Source organism: Sylvia atricapilla, chromosome 5 (assembly GCF_009819655.1).
Source record: "Sylvia atricapilla isolate bSylAtr1 chromosome 5, bSylAtr1.pri, whole genome shotgun sequence".
Lineage (NCBI taxonomy): Eukaryota > Metazoa > Chordata > Aves > Passeriformes > Sylviidae > Sylvia > Sylvia atricapilla.
This window is the reverse complement of record NC_089144.1, coordinates 22,453,144-22,467,927: the sequence shown is the minus strand read 5'-3', so window position 1 is coordinate 22,467,927 and position 14,784 is coordinate 22,453,144. Positions and strand designations below refer to the sequence as shown.

Here is a 14,784-nt window from a genome sequence, read left to right as displayed (position 1 = left end):
GGTGGGATCACCGGCTTGTGGGAGCGGCCCCTTCCAGGGTGCCCCGAAAGAAACGGGAATTTCTGTTTTTTTCCTGAGGAAAAAGGGTGGTTTTTTGTTTGTTTTGTTTTTTTTCTTTCTTCCTGAGGGAATTCCTGGGTATTTTTTCCTGAGGGAAATGGGAATTTCTCGTTGTTTTGGGAGGGAAAAGGGAATTGCTGCTTTTCCTGGAGGAAGGGTTGGTATCTGGCTGTCCTCAGGGAAAAGGAAATTACTCGTTTTCTAGAGTAAAAAGGGAATTTCAGGTTTTCCTGAGTGAAAAGGAAAATTCCTGGATTTCCAGCTGCTTTCCTAAGAGGAACAGGAAATTTCGAGTTTTCCCAGGGGGAATAGGAATTGCTCTTCTGCTAGAGGGAGAGACTGGTTTCTAATTTTCCTGAGGAAAAACTGAAATTTATGTTTTTCCTGAGGGAGAAACCGATTCCTGGTTTTCTATAGGAAAAAAAGCAAACTTCTGTTTTTCCTGATGGAGTGGCTAATTCCTTGTTTTGCCGAGGAAAAAAGAAGTTCCTACTTTTCCTAAAGGAACAGGGAATTTCAGGTTTTGTTGAGGAAGAGGTGGGGTCCTGGTTTTCCTAGGTAGAAAGAAAATATCTATTTTTTCCTGAGGAAAAAGGAAATTGTAGGATTTCCTGAGGGAGACTCTGGTTTCTGTTTTTCCTAAGGAAAAAAAGGAATTTCTTTTTGCCTAAAGGAAAGGCCGCTGTTCTCCTGAGAGAAAGGCTAATTTCTGGTTTTCCAGGGAAAACTGAATTTTTACTCTTCCAGAGGGAACATTTGGTTCCTGGGCTTCCCAATGGAAAAAGAAACTTCTTGTGTTTTTGAAAGGGAATTTTTGTTTTCTTTCTTTTCAGGGAGAGGTCAGATCCTGCATTTCCTAAGGAAAAGGAAATTCAGGAGGGAGAGACCAGATCCTCATTTTCCCGAGGAAAAAAGGAATTTTTGCTATTATTGAGGGGGTGCCTACTTCCTGAATTTCAGAGGGAGAGGAAAATTCCTGGTTTTCCTGAAGGAGAGGCCAGATCCTGGTTTTCTGAAGAGAAGTTTTAAATTACCCTGATTCAGAAGGAAATTTCTGCTCATCCTGAGGGAGGGAGAAGCTGGCTCATGGATTTCCTGAGGGAAAAATTCTCATTTTTTCTGGAAGCAGACAAGAGGCTTTGCTTCTCCTGAGGGAAAACCTCATTCCTACTTATCCCAAACCAGCAGGATATCCCACAAAATCCCGATTTTTTGACCTCTTTCTCCTCAGGCCCAGCAGCATGGCGGAGAGGGAGAGGCTGCACCTCGTCCAGGAGGGAAACCTGAATGTGCTGTGGGATTTGTGGATTTCCTGAGGGAAAAATTCCTATTTTTCTGGAAGCAGACACCAGCCTCTACGTCTCCTGAGGGAAATCCTCATTCCTGCTTATCCCAAACCCCCAGACCAACGAGGATATCCCTCAAAATCCCAATTATTTTTGCCTCTCCACTCAGGCCGGGCTCCATGGCGGAGCAGAAGAGGCTGCGGTGGCTCCTGAAGCTGGTCCAGGAGGGAAACCTGGATGTGCTGTGGATTTCCTGAGGGAAAAAATCCTATTTTTCTCGAAGTAAACACCAGGCTCTGCTACTCCTGAGGGAAAACCTCATTCCTGCTTATCCCAAACCCCCAGACCAATGAGGATATCCCTCAAAATCCCAATTATTTTTGCCTCTCCACTCAGGCCGGGCTCCATGGCGGAGCAGGAGAGGCCGCGGCGGCTCCTGAGGCTGGTCCAGGAGGGAAACCTGGATGTCCTACGGCGTGAGCTGAGGCTGGAGGAGATTCCAGAGGCTCTCAGTTGGCGCTGGGGACGTTTGGAAGACTCCCTGCTGCACCACGCGGCTCGGGCAGGACACCGGGATGTGCTGGAATTCCTGGTGCAGGATATTGGGATGGACATGGAGGTGGCCAATGGAGACTACAAGAGGCCCATCCATGAGGCTGCTTCCATGGGACACCAGGAATGTGTGGCCTTCCTCCTGGAGAGAGGGGCGAGCGTGGACTGCTTGAAGAAGGCTGACTGGTAGGTGCTGGGATTTGGGATTGCCTGGGGAAGGTGGGAATGTGGCTGATAGAGGTGGTGTTTGGGATCATGAAATGGATAGGAGAGAGCTTGTGGACCATCCAGTGCCACCTGGGACACTCCCTTGTCCCAGGCTGTTCCCAGCCCCAGTGTCCAGCCTGGCCTTGGAATTCCAGGGGCAGCCACAGCTGCTCTGCCAATTCCAGCCCAGCCAGGAATTCCCAGTTCCCAAGATCCCATCCAGCCCTGCCCTGTGGCAGTGGGAAGCCATTCCCTGTGTCCTGTCCCTCCAGGCCTTGTCCCCAGTCCCTCTGCAGCTCTCCTGGAGCCCCTTCGGGCCTTTTAGAATGTTCTGGAAGCTCTCCCTGGAGCCTTCCCTTCTCCAGGGGAGCACTCCCAGCTCTCCCAGCCTGGCTCCAGAGCAGAGGGGCTCCAGCCCTTGGAGCAGCTCCATGGATTCCTCTGGATTTACTCCAGCAGCTCCAGGTGCTTGTGTTGGGATCCTAGAGCTGGATCCCATGTGGGATCACCTGAGTGGAGCAGAGGGGCAAAATTCCTTCCCCTGCTGCCCACACTGTGGATCCAGTTGGACTTCTGGGAGAAATTCCAGCTCTATCCCTGCTTTCCCCCCACTTTCTTCTGAAAATTGTAAATTACTGCTTCACTCTTGCCTTAGGGTTTGGGATTTCTGGAAAAAGAAAACAAGGATTCTCCCCAGCTCCCAGATGAAAGCTGAACTGCCACAAATCCAAAGGCAGCATTCCAGAGCTGGGACTTGAGGCTGTACCAACCTGGAGCTGAGGCCGAGATTCCATGAGCCCGGATTTGTGTGGCAGTGCCCTTCCATCCATGGATTAAAACCAGGGAGCTCTGTGCTTCATAAGGCATATCCAAACCTTTGGAAAAAGTCTCATTTGCCTTAAAAACACAAAATGCTCTGAGGAACTGCATGGAAAAGCAGCTGGAAAAACAATAGTGTAAAATCTCCTGGATCCAGCCTGGAGAAACAATGGTGTAAAATCTCCTGGATCCTCAGGCAAAACACCTGAATCCAGGGTGGGACACGAGATTGGTTGTCCCAGGTTATTTTATTTCCCTGGATCTTCTTGCAGGACACCCCTGATGATGGCTTGCACCAGGAAGAACTTGGAAGTGATCCGAACTCTGGTGGAGCACGGAGCCAACCCCTTGTTGAGGAATAAGGATGGCTGGAATTGTTTCCACATTGCCAGCAGGGAAGGGCACCCCGAGGTGCTCCAGTACCTCCTGGATGTGTCCCCGAGCTGCTGGGACACGGAGAGCACCACGGGGAGAACTCCTCTGCACACAGCAGGTACAGCAGGGATGGCGCCAGGCAGTCTGGGAGCTGGGGACTGGGAAAGGGAGGTTGTTCCAGCTTCTTTTGGAGAAGGGAAGAAGTCAGGGAAAAGGGGAGGGGTGGATCCATCCTGGGATCTTTGGGAATCCGTGGATTGAGTTCATCTCTCCCTGGCACAGATGGATTTGAGCTTCCTTGACTTGGAATATGGATGTGATTTTTCCTTCCTGGTGTATAAAGCTGGGATCCATCCTGGGATCTTCCATTGGCTTTGGGATCCTTGCATCATCTCCCTCTGGCACAGATGGATCTGTGCTCCCTTGATATGGAATATGGATGTGATTTTTCTTCCTTGCTCTTGGAAAGCCTCCCTTGCTCCAAGCACATCCTGGTATTTTCAATTCCTGGAAGCAGCAGAGCTGCTGAGAGGAACCTTTTGGGATCTGCCTGGGAATGGATTTCTTTATCACAGCCTTGGGGAGGTTCAGGTTGGATATTGGGAAAATTCCTTCATGGAAAGGGGTGTAAAGCATTGGAATGACCTGCTCAGGGCAAAGGTAGAGTCCCTGTTCCTGGAGGGATTTAAAATCCATGTGCATGTGGCACTTGGGGACACGGGACAGTGGTGGCTTTGGCAGTGCTGGCCATGCTTGGACTCGAGCACTTTCCAACCAAAATGACTCTGTGATTCCAGTAGTCTCCAAATTTTGGAGTCCCCTTGCTCTCATCCCATGGTGAGAATTCCAGAGGACGTTTCTGCAAAGGGGAGCATTCCTGCTGGGAATACACAGGAGCTGTTGCTGGAGCCCACTATGCCCAATGCCCTTTCTCCTTGCTTTTAAGGGATATTTACAGGGAATGGGCAGGTTTAGGAATCCCAGCCATCCTCAGGATTGTTGAGAAGCAGAAGGGAACCACTCAGACCACATCCAGAGTGGGATTCAGGCTGCATATCCCAGCTCTCAGCAGGAGCTAAGACCCCAAACTCCTTTCCCAAAGAATTTAATCGGGATTGACTCCCTGGAAAAACCTGAGGTGTTGGAAGGAGCCCTTGCTGTGCTGTCATTCCTGTGGCTTTTCCAGCCCTTGCTCTGTCACTCTTGGCTCATCAGCAGTGACAATTCCAGCCCTTGGGCACCACTGAGTCCTTGTGCTTGACCTGAGAATGAAAAAACCAGGGAATAAGTTGTTTGTGGGATCAGAGCAGATTCCCTGAATTGGCTTATCCTTTTTTTTTTATATATTTTTTTTTTCTCCTTTCCCTGCCCAATTCCAGGTGTTGTTTCCATGGAGCTCTTCCAGCAGGAGGTGGATGTTGGGTTGGGATCAGGTTGAGCTCTGGGATTTCAGATTATCCTGTGGGAGAGAATTTTGACCTTGAACCAAAGTCTTCTCCCTGCCTTGGGATATGGGAATACAATTAGGATCCAGCACCTGGATTCTGCATCCTAGAGGTGTCTCCACCTGTGTTTTCTTTAGCAAAGCCACCAATCCACAATTTGAGTGGATTTCTGGGATCTCCTCATCCAGCCAGACCCTGCAGCAGCAGCTGGAGTGGGAGTGCCTGGTAATCAGGAATTAAGGAATTATGACTTAACCCCTCCACTGCCCCCAGTGCAATTTGATCCCAAACTGCTGCTCCCTGGTATCCCCACACTTCTCCCAGTGGATATTCCCAGTTCCTGAGGCAGGAGCAGGGATGAGGGGCTGCAGATGATGCTGGAGCTGCCTTGGGGAAATCATGTCAGGACAAATGGCCTTTTCCATGCATTTCCATCCCAGGGGTGTGGATGGGAGCACATTAACCCATGACCAGGCCAGCTGCCTTCCTGGATTGATGAAGGATCATTTTCTCCCTCCTGCAATTTTTTTTTTTAAATTAATAAAGGTTGATTGCTTCAGCTTTGTTGCTTCTTCTATCCCAAAGGAAGAGGGAATTGGAGGAAGTGGAATGCAGTAGTGGATCCCAGCTTTCCTGAGCCTCTGTTCCTGATAAAAGATGGAATTGTGTTGCTTGGAGGGATTTTTCTTCCCATGACTTGGGTTTTCCATCAGCTCAGGTGAAGAACAGGCAGGGAGCAGGAGCAAAATCTGAGAATCCCTCACTGGGATTCTGGCTGAAAGTTGTTCCTGGGAACACACATTCCCCTTTTTCTATCACCTGATGGAGCAGCTCCAGCCTTGGTTTGATACTATTTTTTCTCTTGAATATATTCCATTTGTTTTGCAAAATGACCTGTAAGGAAAAAAAAAAAAAAAAGGCACGCTGGATTAAAGTTGTATAAAATGAAATGTTTAAAAAATCCAGAAAAAACGGGGAATGTTTCAGTGCCTCAGGTTGAAATCCTCCCCCTGTGTTGTTGTTTTCCCTCTGAGGAGGGTGAGGATGATGTGATGGGAGTGGCTGAGGAGGGCTGGCAATGTTATCCAGCATTTCCCCAGCTCTCTGCTTTGTGCTCCTTTTGCTTCTGCCACATCCCAGTTGGGGAATGAACAAATAACTGGGAGAAACCCTCTTTGTTCCAGCTGAATTCTGTGGCAGACAGAGCCAGGCACTGCCCATTCCATACCTTTTCCCTGCTTTACTTCACATTTCCCTGTGGAATCAGAGGAAGAGAATCTGTTTGGTTTTTTTTTTTTTTTAATCACACCAAAAAAAATCAAATGGAAAATTGAAAAAAATCGGGTGGAAAATTGAATCCCATCAGATCCAAAAGGATCAGCAACCCCAGTGTGCCTTGCTGTAGGAACACAATACCACAAACCCATAAAAAAAATCCATGTTTTTCCTGTTTTTTCCCATGTTTTCCCAGCAATGCACGGCTGTTCCCAGGTCGTGGAGCTGCTCCTGGAGCGGTAAGCAAACTCCTTCCAGCTTTTCCAGCTTCTCCTCCCCCCACCTCCCATTCCCTGCCAGCATTTGGACACAAAGGATGCTTGTGCTGTTCCATTGGGGAAGCACAGAGCACAGCTGCCCTGCTCTCCATCCCCAGGCTTTCTCCTCGTGCTCCAGGTTTTTCCCAGCTGGGAAAGAGACAAGGATTCCCTTGGGATGGGCTCCCTCTTGTTTCTGACACAAATCCCAGTTATGTAACTCAGCCCTGGGTTTGTTTTCCCTGCTGATTCATTCCTGGTGCCTTCTGATGTGACAATGACCAAAGAGATTCCTGGCAGCTCTGTGCTAGGAGCAGCTTCCCTAGGCTGGGCTTATCTTTGCTTTTCTGGCTTCTGGGAAATGCCTGGGAAGTGGCTTTAAAGCAGCTTTATTCCTTTCTCTGTTCCCCTCCTAAGTTCCCTTCCCAGAGCTGCAGCAGCTTTCCCTGCGAGTCACAGCTCATCCTAATCTGTCCATGCTTGGCCCAGCATAAACAGCTCTGTGATCTAAGCCAGGCTTTAATTCAGTTTTCTCTCATTTCACTGGAGTTTAACCTGCATGAGATTGGTGGGCTCTTGATTTGGTACATCATTCCATGATGGATCTGGTTATTCCCTGCTTCCAGTACACACCTTGTCCCTTCTGGAAACCCTCTTGTCAGGGAAAAAGGGAATTATAAATAATCTGTAGAGCCCAAACGAGCTGAATCAGATTTCTGATCCCAAAAAAACCTCACAAATCATTCCCCAGGCCCTAAAACACCAGGACAGATCTTTGGATGAGCTTTATCTATTCCATTTTCAATCTCAGCACCTAAGAGCCTCCTCCCATGTGGATTTTGGAGCTGCCAACAGCTTTGTCCTGGTGTTTCCTGCTCTCACTTGCAGGTGCCAGTACAGAGCTGACAGCAGGGACAGCTGTGGGGTCACTCCCTTCATGGATGCTCTGCAGAATGGGCACGTGGGCATTGCCCAGCTGCTCCTGGACAAGCACCAGGTGGGTGCCAAAAATTCCTCACTGCCTCTTCCAGCAGCTGAGCCAGAGCTGCCAGGACAGGTGATCCACGTGTTCATCATGACTGGAGTGTAAGGAAGCAAATTCCCAAATTGTAAAGAAAAATAATGTGAAAAAAAAAGGCAAATTCCACCTGGAGATGAGAAGGATTTGGCTGACTGAAGTTATCACGAATCAGCTCCTGGGGCAGGAATTGTGGAATGGTTTGGGTTGGAAGGACCTCAAAAATCACCTCATTCCACCCCATCCATGGGCAGGGACTTTCCACTATCCCAGAGTGCTCCAAGCCTCATCCAGCCTGGCCTTGGATGTTTCCAGGGATCCAGGAACAGCCACAGCTTTTGTGGTAAATGTGTCCCCAGAGCTGGTGGAGTGGGATAGTGACACCAGGCAGGAGATGACAGGACATTCCCAGCACTCCAGGGGCAGCTGTGTCAGGGCCAAAAGCAGCTCTTGGAATGGCAGGACTCAGCATGGAGGCTCCAGTGGCCACGGAGAACGTGGAAATGTTCATCCATGAGTTATCCAGAGTTTCTCCTGGCAGCTCCGGTGCTGTCTCCCAAATCCCTGATTTCCATCAGGGAATGCCATAGAGCCAGTTGTGCACAGCAGGAAGCAGACCACTGGTTAATTGATGAGTAATTTATTGATGAATGATTGCTTGATTGCTAGATGATCCCAACCCTCATGGCTGATTCTTCCAGAGGTGTTGGGAAGTTTGTGGTGGTTTTAACCTCACATTCCAGGCACTGAGGGTGGAAGAGGTGGAAAGAACTTGTGGAGGTTTCCTGGCAGTTATCTCATTTGGGATGAGTGCACTGTGTTAATTCCATGATAATTCCTTAATTGCAGGCTTGTCCCACAGCTGTGGATGCCCTGGGTGCTCAGGCCCTGCACAGAGCAGCTGTGACAGCCCAGGATGGATCCATCCAGTTCCTGGTGTCCGAGCTGGGTGTGGATGTCAACGGGACAGCCACGTCCCTGCAGCTGCCAGCCCTGCACTACGCAGCCAAGGTTTGTCCCTGCACCCAAATCCCCTTGGAAAAACCTGTGTAAATCAGGCTGGATCTGGTGTTTACCACCATGTGGGATTTGAATTTCTGGCTCATCCTCTGCCACTGTCCCTCTGCTCCTGACCAGTCCATTCCCTGTTTTGTTGGCAGCAGGGTCAGGGTGGGGTTGTCTGGTGAGATCCCACCTGGAGCACCAGATCCCAGCCCTGGGGCAAACATCAGGAGGGACCTGGAGAGTCCAGAGCAGTGCATGGAGCTGCTCCCAGCTGGATGTTCCCCTGGAGAAGGGAAGGACCTAGGGAGAGCTTTCAGAACATTCCAGGGCCTAAAGGGGCTCCAGGAGAGCTGCAGAGGGACTGGGGACAAGGCCTGCAGGGATAGGACACGGGGAATGGCTTCCCACTGCCACAGGGCACGGCTGGATGGGATCTTGGGAAGGAATTCCGGGCTGGGCTGGAATTGCCAGAGCAGTTGGCTGGATCCTGGATCCTTGGCTGCCCCTGGATCCCTGGAATGTCCCAGGCCAGGCTGGACACTGGGGCTGGGAGCAGCCTGGGACAGTGGGAGATATCCCTGTCATGGCACGGGTGGCACTGGAGGGGCTTTGAGGTCCTTCCCACTCTAGGAATTCCATGTTTGTTTCCAGTGCCTGCAGAGGAGGGACAGGAGATGTGGGAAAGGAGAGCTGGGAAGGCAGGGAGAGCTCCCAGGATTTTGTCTTTGTCCTTCACACCGGGGTTGTTTTGAATTCCAGAACCACTGGAGCTTTCTCCTCCTCCCAGCCTCTGTGGGGAGCAGAGTGTGGCTCCTGCAACATTCCCTGGGAGTGCAGAGCAGATCCCAAAACTTCCCTGCTGACCAGAATCCCTCCAGCATCCAGCTGGCAGCACAGGAATGTCCCTAGTCAGATCCAGGGATGTACAACCCAGGATTTTAACGGCCCTCTGAGCCTTGGAGTGGGAATTCAAGCTCATCCCAGTGCCCTGCTCCTACAAAACCATTCCCAGCCACTCCCTGGGAATGCTGGCACCATCCAGCCGTGCAGTTTGCTCCCACAAAGGAGCCCTTTCTCCCTTTTTTCCCCGGCCTCCTGCTCCCAGATACCACGTTCAAAGCCCTTCTGGTTGCCAAGGGTACGTTGAACAGCAAGGCTCTGGGGGAAAATCATGTGCCTTGGAGAAAATCCCAGCTCCTGGCTGATTTGGGAATAATTGGATGGGATTCTCTCCCTTGGTGTTTACAGCACTGTTTGTTTGCCTTCTGGAGTTGGGTTTTTATCTCCCTCTTTTCTTATTTTTTTGCATTTATAAACACATGAAAATAAAATTTTTATTTTTTTAAATTCGATTTGCTGCCAGGGCTATTCCTGGCTCGGTGCCTTTGCCATGGAATTGGCTTTGCAGGGAAATGGGAGCCTCAGGAGCAGGGAAGATGCTGAAGAATGCTATGGGAATAGGGAAAAAGAGTGAGTGGGGAGGGATAAAAATAAGAGTTTTCCATTCCCAGGCCCCAGGACAAAGCCTAATCATGGTACTGAGGATGTAATTCCAAAGTCAGGTGTGTTATTTCAGGAGGAAAGATTTATTCCTGGAAAAGCCTTTGCAGAGAGGAGGGAGCAGGGGGTTATGCTGGGTTTTCCCTGTGGAATTTGAAATTGGCTCCTGGCAGAGGAAGGAGGGACAGGGCTGTGCATCGTGGCTGGCTGGGTCTTCTCCCAGGGCATCACAAATCCGGGAGGAATTCTTTGGGAAATGCCAGTGCCTGAGGGAGGTAGATGAGCAACAGCCCAGATGAGCAACAGGTTCTGCTCATGGAGCTGGAATAACCCTGGAAAAATCAACTCCACATCCCCTGGGAATTAGAGGGATTTAGGTTTGGGTCCTTGCAGCGCCTGAAGGGGCTCCAGGAGAGCTGCAGAGGGACTGGGGACAAGGCCTGCAGGGACAGGACACAGGGAATGGTTTCCCACTGCCACAGGGCACGGCTGGATGGGATCTTGGGAACTGGGAATTCCTGCCTGGGCTGGAATTGGCAGAGCAGCTGTGGCTGCCCCTGGATCCCTGGAATGTCCAAGGAAGGATTGGAGCACCCTGGGTTAGGGAAGGTGTCCCTGCCCATGGCAGGGGTTGGAATTTGGTGATCTTTAAGGGTTTTTTCCCACCCAAACTAGTCAGGGATTTTAGGAAGGTGCCTGGTGCCACCTTTCTGGCCAGTTCCCATGGGATAACAGCAACTGGAGCAATTCCTGCCTCATGGATCTGATCTTCCCTGCCACAGGCAGCTGACCCTTATTTTCACGTGCTCCAAGATCCTCTGGAGCCCCAGACCTGAGCAGGACAGAGCACATCTGTGCAATTCCAGGTCAGGGATGGATCCAAGCATGGAGCTGATCTCAAATTCCATGTTCTGCAGGAAGGACATGGACACACCATCCTCACCCTACTGTCCCTTGGTGCTGATGTCCAAGCTAAGGATGGGAAGGGCCGTTCTGGTGAGTTTTCCAAGCCTTTTTTTTCCAAGCTTTATGTGACACCAAGAGCTTCCATGAGCACATCTCAACCTCAGCATGTAGGGAGGTGTCAAATCCATGGATACATTTGCTCTGGGAGCAATGTGATGGATCATCCCAGGGTTTTTTTGGCATTTTGCATTCCTTGGCTTTCAGTTTGCTGGAATTTCTGCTGGGCTTTTTCCCCTTGGGGGAAGAACAGAGACACAAATTGGGAATTTCCTGCTTATTTTTCATCTGGGGAGCTCGGATGTTGCCTCCTCTCTCTCAAATTTGGCTGGAATGATCCTGTTGGGAAGCAGATTGGATGGACAAACACAAAGATTGAGCTCTCCAGCCTCAATTCCTTTAGCAAACAGCCTGGAAATGGCTGATGAGCAAATAATACCAGGGAGCTGGCACGGAAATAGAGTTGCTATAGCGATGCTGGAGAGTCGGTATTCCCAGCGGGAAAAGCTCAGGCAGCTCTTGCATCAGCATCTCCCAAAAATAAAATAAAAAATTAAAAATTTTGAGGGAAAAAAAAAAACCCAAAAAAACAAATGGTTTCAGCTGTTGCCAAAATTGGCAAATCCCCCAGCCCTGGTGTTGGTTAAAGCCACATTTTTAGCTGTGCCATCTCTCCCTCTGCCCCCTCAGTGATTAAATCCCAGCTCTGCTGAGCTCATCCAGCCCTGGGATGGTTTTTTTTTCCTGTGGCTCCTCCTTGGCTGGGTTTGGGTCACTATGTCCTTGGGAAGCTTCTCATTCGTGTCAGGATTATCCAGAGGGATCAGGATGCCTCCTTTGGACTAGATGGAAGGAAGTTTGGGGTTTTTTTACAATGAGGGTGGGGAGGGGCTGGGCTGGAATTCCCAGAGAAGCTCTGGCTGCCCCTGGATGCTTGGAAGTGTCCAAGGAAAATGGGAGAGGAGAAGGCTCCAAGGAAACCTTGGAGCTGTTTCCAGAGCCTAAAGGGGCTCTAGGAGAGCTGGAGAGGGACAGGGGACAAGGCCTGCAGGGACAGGACACAGGGAATGGCTTCAGATTGGAAAAGGGGAAATTTGGGTGGGATCTTGGGAATGAATTCCTGGCTGGGTTGGAATTGCCAGAGCAGCTGTGGCTGCCCCTGGAGTGTCCAAGGCCAGGTTGGATGGGGTTGGAGCACCTTGGGACACTGGAAGATCCCTATCCATGACAGGAGGGTGAAACTGGATGATCTGTAAAGTTAAACTCCATGATCCCAAGATTAACTCTGTGATTCTCCTTGATTCCACACTGGGAAAAGTGATCATTTTTCACCCTCCGCGTATTTATTTCCACGAGAACCCTGTTTTGATCCAAAGCAGGATGAGCCAAGGCCAGGAGGTGACCCCAGGTCGTTGTGTCCCCCCAGCCCTGCACGCGGCCAGCGCCGGGCAGCGCGCGGAGGCCGCTCGGATCCTGCTCCGCGCCGGGCTCCAGGATGCGCCAGATGCCACAGGAATTCTGGCACAGCAGCTGGCCAGGACACCTGATGTCATCCAGGTTTTCCAGGAAACACACATCAGCACGTGAAGAAGAGGAACCTGCTCCTTTTCCACATGGTACATTGGTTATTCCTTCTCAAATTTAGGGAAACGGCTGAGTAAAATGTTGGGAGTTTTGACCCAACAGAGGAACCAAGCTTGGCACTGGGGAAGTAGATTTAGGAGAAATGTTTTAAATAGGATTATCTCAGAAGTAATGGAGGTGATGGGTCTGGGCTCTTCCCTGGGAAGGTGGGGAGGCCCTGGCACAGGTTTCCCAAAAAAGTTTTGGCTGCCCAGTCCCTGGAAGTGTCCAGAGCCAGTTTGGAGCAACCTGGGATGGTGGAAGGGTTTGGAATTAGATCATCTTTAGCTCCTTTCCACCCAAATTATTCCATGATTTTATCACATTCCTGTTGTGATTCATCATTGTAAATTTATTTTCTTCTTTCACTTCCACGTTCCAGGGCTGAGCTTCCTCCCTTCCTGTGCAGCTCCCTGAAACAGAACCATCCAAGCAAAGTGCCACTTCTAGGGATCCTCGTGGCTTTTCCTGGGAAGTTCCACACACTGAACACTGCCATGGAGGAGATCCACCTGGATCACTGATCTTCCATCTCTTCATGCTTTCCTTAAATTGATTTAATTTGTGACCTCTTTGGGTAGGACAGCAACTCTTGAAGCTGCATCAACCTTTAAAATCCCTTACGTAGCCCACAGCTGAGCTCAAAACCTGCAGGAACTTACAGTGGGGACCTCAACCTTGTGAGGACATCAGAGGTCTTTGGATCAGACTGAAATAAGGAAGGTTTTCATTCCAGACAGGAATGCTGGGCAATTCCCAGCACTGATGAACTTTAAATCCCAACAATCTGCTCTTGAAAGCCTGGAATACACAGCAAGGTAAGAGCAGCTGCAACTGTTGGGTTTGTGCAGCTGGAATTATAAATTCCATAGAAAAGTGATGTGTCCTTGTCTATTTGTAATGCCAAGACTTAAAAACAGGTGGAATCCTGCTTTTTTGGGGGATGGCAGATGTTAAAAATCAGGAAGGGAGTGAGTTAAGTTGTGCTCTGCCTGAGCCATGGTGCTCATGGCTGGGTTTGAGTGGGAAATTCCCACCTTGCTATCCCTGGAGCAGGAATTTTGGTGGGTAAGGAAATAGTTTTATTCCTCTAAAAATCCTGGATCCTTCCATAAATCCAGCTCTGGCCTCTTCCCTGCAGCAGGAAGTGTGAAGGGCTGCTTCATTCCCACTTTTTATCATTTTAATAAGCCATGGAATAGCTGTGTCCTCCCAATATCCTTGCTGAGGAGCCTGAGAGAAAACAGTGGGAATGTTTCCAAATATCCATGGAAACACAAAAGGGAAACTCCATAGAAACATGGAAACACCTTCAAAACATGAAGGGGAACATGTGTTATTTTGAGGGTCAGAAAAGGAACATGGATTCATCTTTATGCCTGCAAAATTTATCCAGAGAAGAGCCCTTCCTGGTTTTTTTCCACCTGCAGGGATTTAACACACCTTTGGGAGTCAGTCCCACCACATTCCCATTGCATTCCCAAATGGCTGCTGAGAGCAGCCTGGAGCAGAACCCAGGAGCACAAGGCTTTTGGAATTGTTCCTCCACCTTTTCCAGCCTTGGCACTGGGGCAAAAATTCCAGGTTTGGCAGCTACAGAGGATCCTGGAGTCATGGAATGGTTTGGGTGGGAAGGGACCTTAAGGATCATCCAGTGCCATGAGCAGGGACACCTTCCACTATCTCAGGCTGCTCCAAGCCTCCTTTCGAGGGATCCTTACGGCTTTTCCTGGGCGTTTCCACTCACTGAACATCCACATGGAGCAGATCCACCTGGATCTTTGATTTTCTAGCTCTTCATGGACCTGCTCTCCACAAATCCCTTAAATTGCTTTGATTTGTGACCTCTTTGGATAGGACACAGACTCCAGAAGTTGCATCAACCTCTTGTCCAAGCCTGGCCTTGGACATTCCAGGGACCCAGGGGCAGCTACAGCTGCTCTGGCAATTCCAGCCCAGGCAGGAATTCCCAGTTCCCAATGTCCCCATCCATCCCTCCCCTGTGGCAGTGGGAAGCCATTCCCTGTGTCCTGTCCCTCCAGGCCTTGTCCCCAGCCCCTCTGCAGCTCTCCTGGAGCCCCTTCAGGCCCTGGAATGTTCTGGAAGCTCTCCCTGGACCCTTCCTTCTCCAGCTGGATATTTCCAGCTCTCCCAGCCTGGCTCCAGCCATGGGAGCAGCTCCATGGATTCCTCTGGATTTGCTTCAGCAGCTCCATGTCTATCTGCTGATGGGGACTCCAGAGCATCAAAATGGAATAAAACTGATTTTCTCTGGTGGTTGCACCATCACCTGCTCCAGACTCCCAAGCCACACCCACCCAGCTGGCCTCTCCAGGTTTCTTTGGGATGACACCGAAGCTGAGGGACTGCACCTATTGCTCCTCATCACATCTGGGCTT

At 50.1% G+C, this 14,784-nt stretch overlaps 1 protein-coding gene across 1 annotated transcript; it reads left to right on the top strand.

Moving 5' to 3' along the window:
- Positions 1–1,729: 1,729 nt before the first annotated feature.
- ANKRD16 (ankyrin repeat domain 16) lies at positions 1,730–13,263 on the top strand. Its single transcript, XM_066318888.1, has 8 exons — positions 1,730–2,084; positions 3,197–3,417; positions 6,216–6,258; positions 7,165–7,273; positions 8,144–8,305; positions 10,717–10,795; positions 12,189–12,378; positions 12,768–13,263. The coding sequence occupies exons 1-7, from the start codon at positions 1,753–1,755 to the stop codon at positions 12,347–12,349; spliced, it is 1,107 nt and encodes a 368-aa protein (XP_066174985.1). The 5' UTR covers positions 1,730–1,752; the 3' UTR covers positions 12,350–12,378; positions 12,768–13,263.
- Positions 13,264–14,784: the final 1,521 nt, after the last annotated feature.

Bases quoted from the DNA above. Each gene is read 5' to 3' on its own strand.
- ANKRD16 (XM_066318888.1), top strand. From the start codon at position 1,753: ATGGCGGAGCAGGAGAGGCCGCGGCGGCTCCTGAGGCTGGTCCAGGAG. The intron at 7,274-8,143 runs GTGGGTGCCAAA...CCTTAATTGCAG, and splicing joins TGCTCCTGGACAAGCACCAG to GCTTGTCCCACAGCTGTGGA. The intron at 8,306-10,716 runs GTTTGTCCCTGC...CATGTTCTGCAG, and splicing joins CCCTGCACTACGCAGCCAAG to GAAGGACATGGACACACCAT.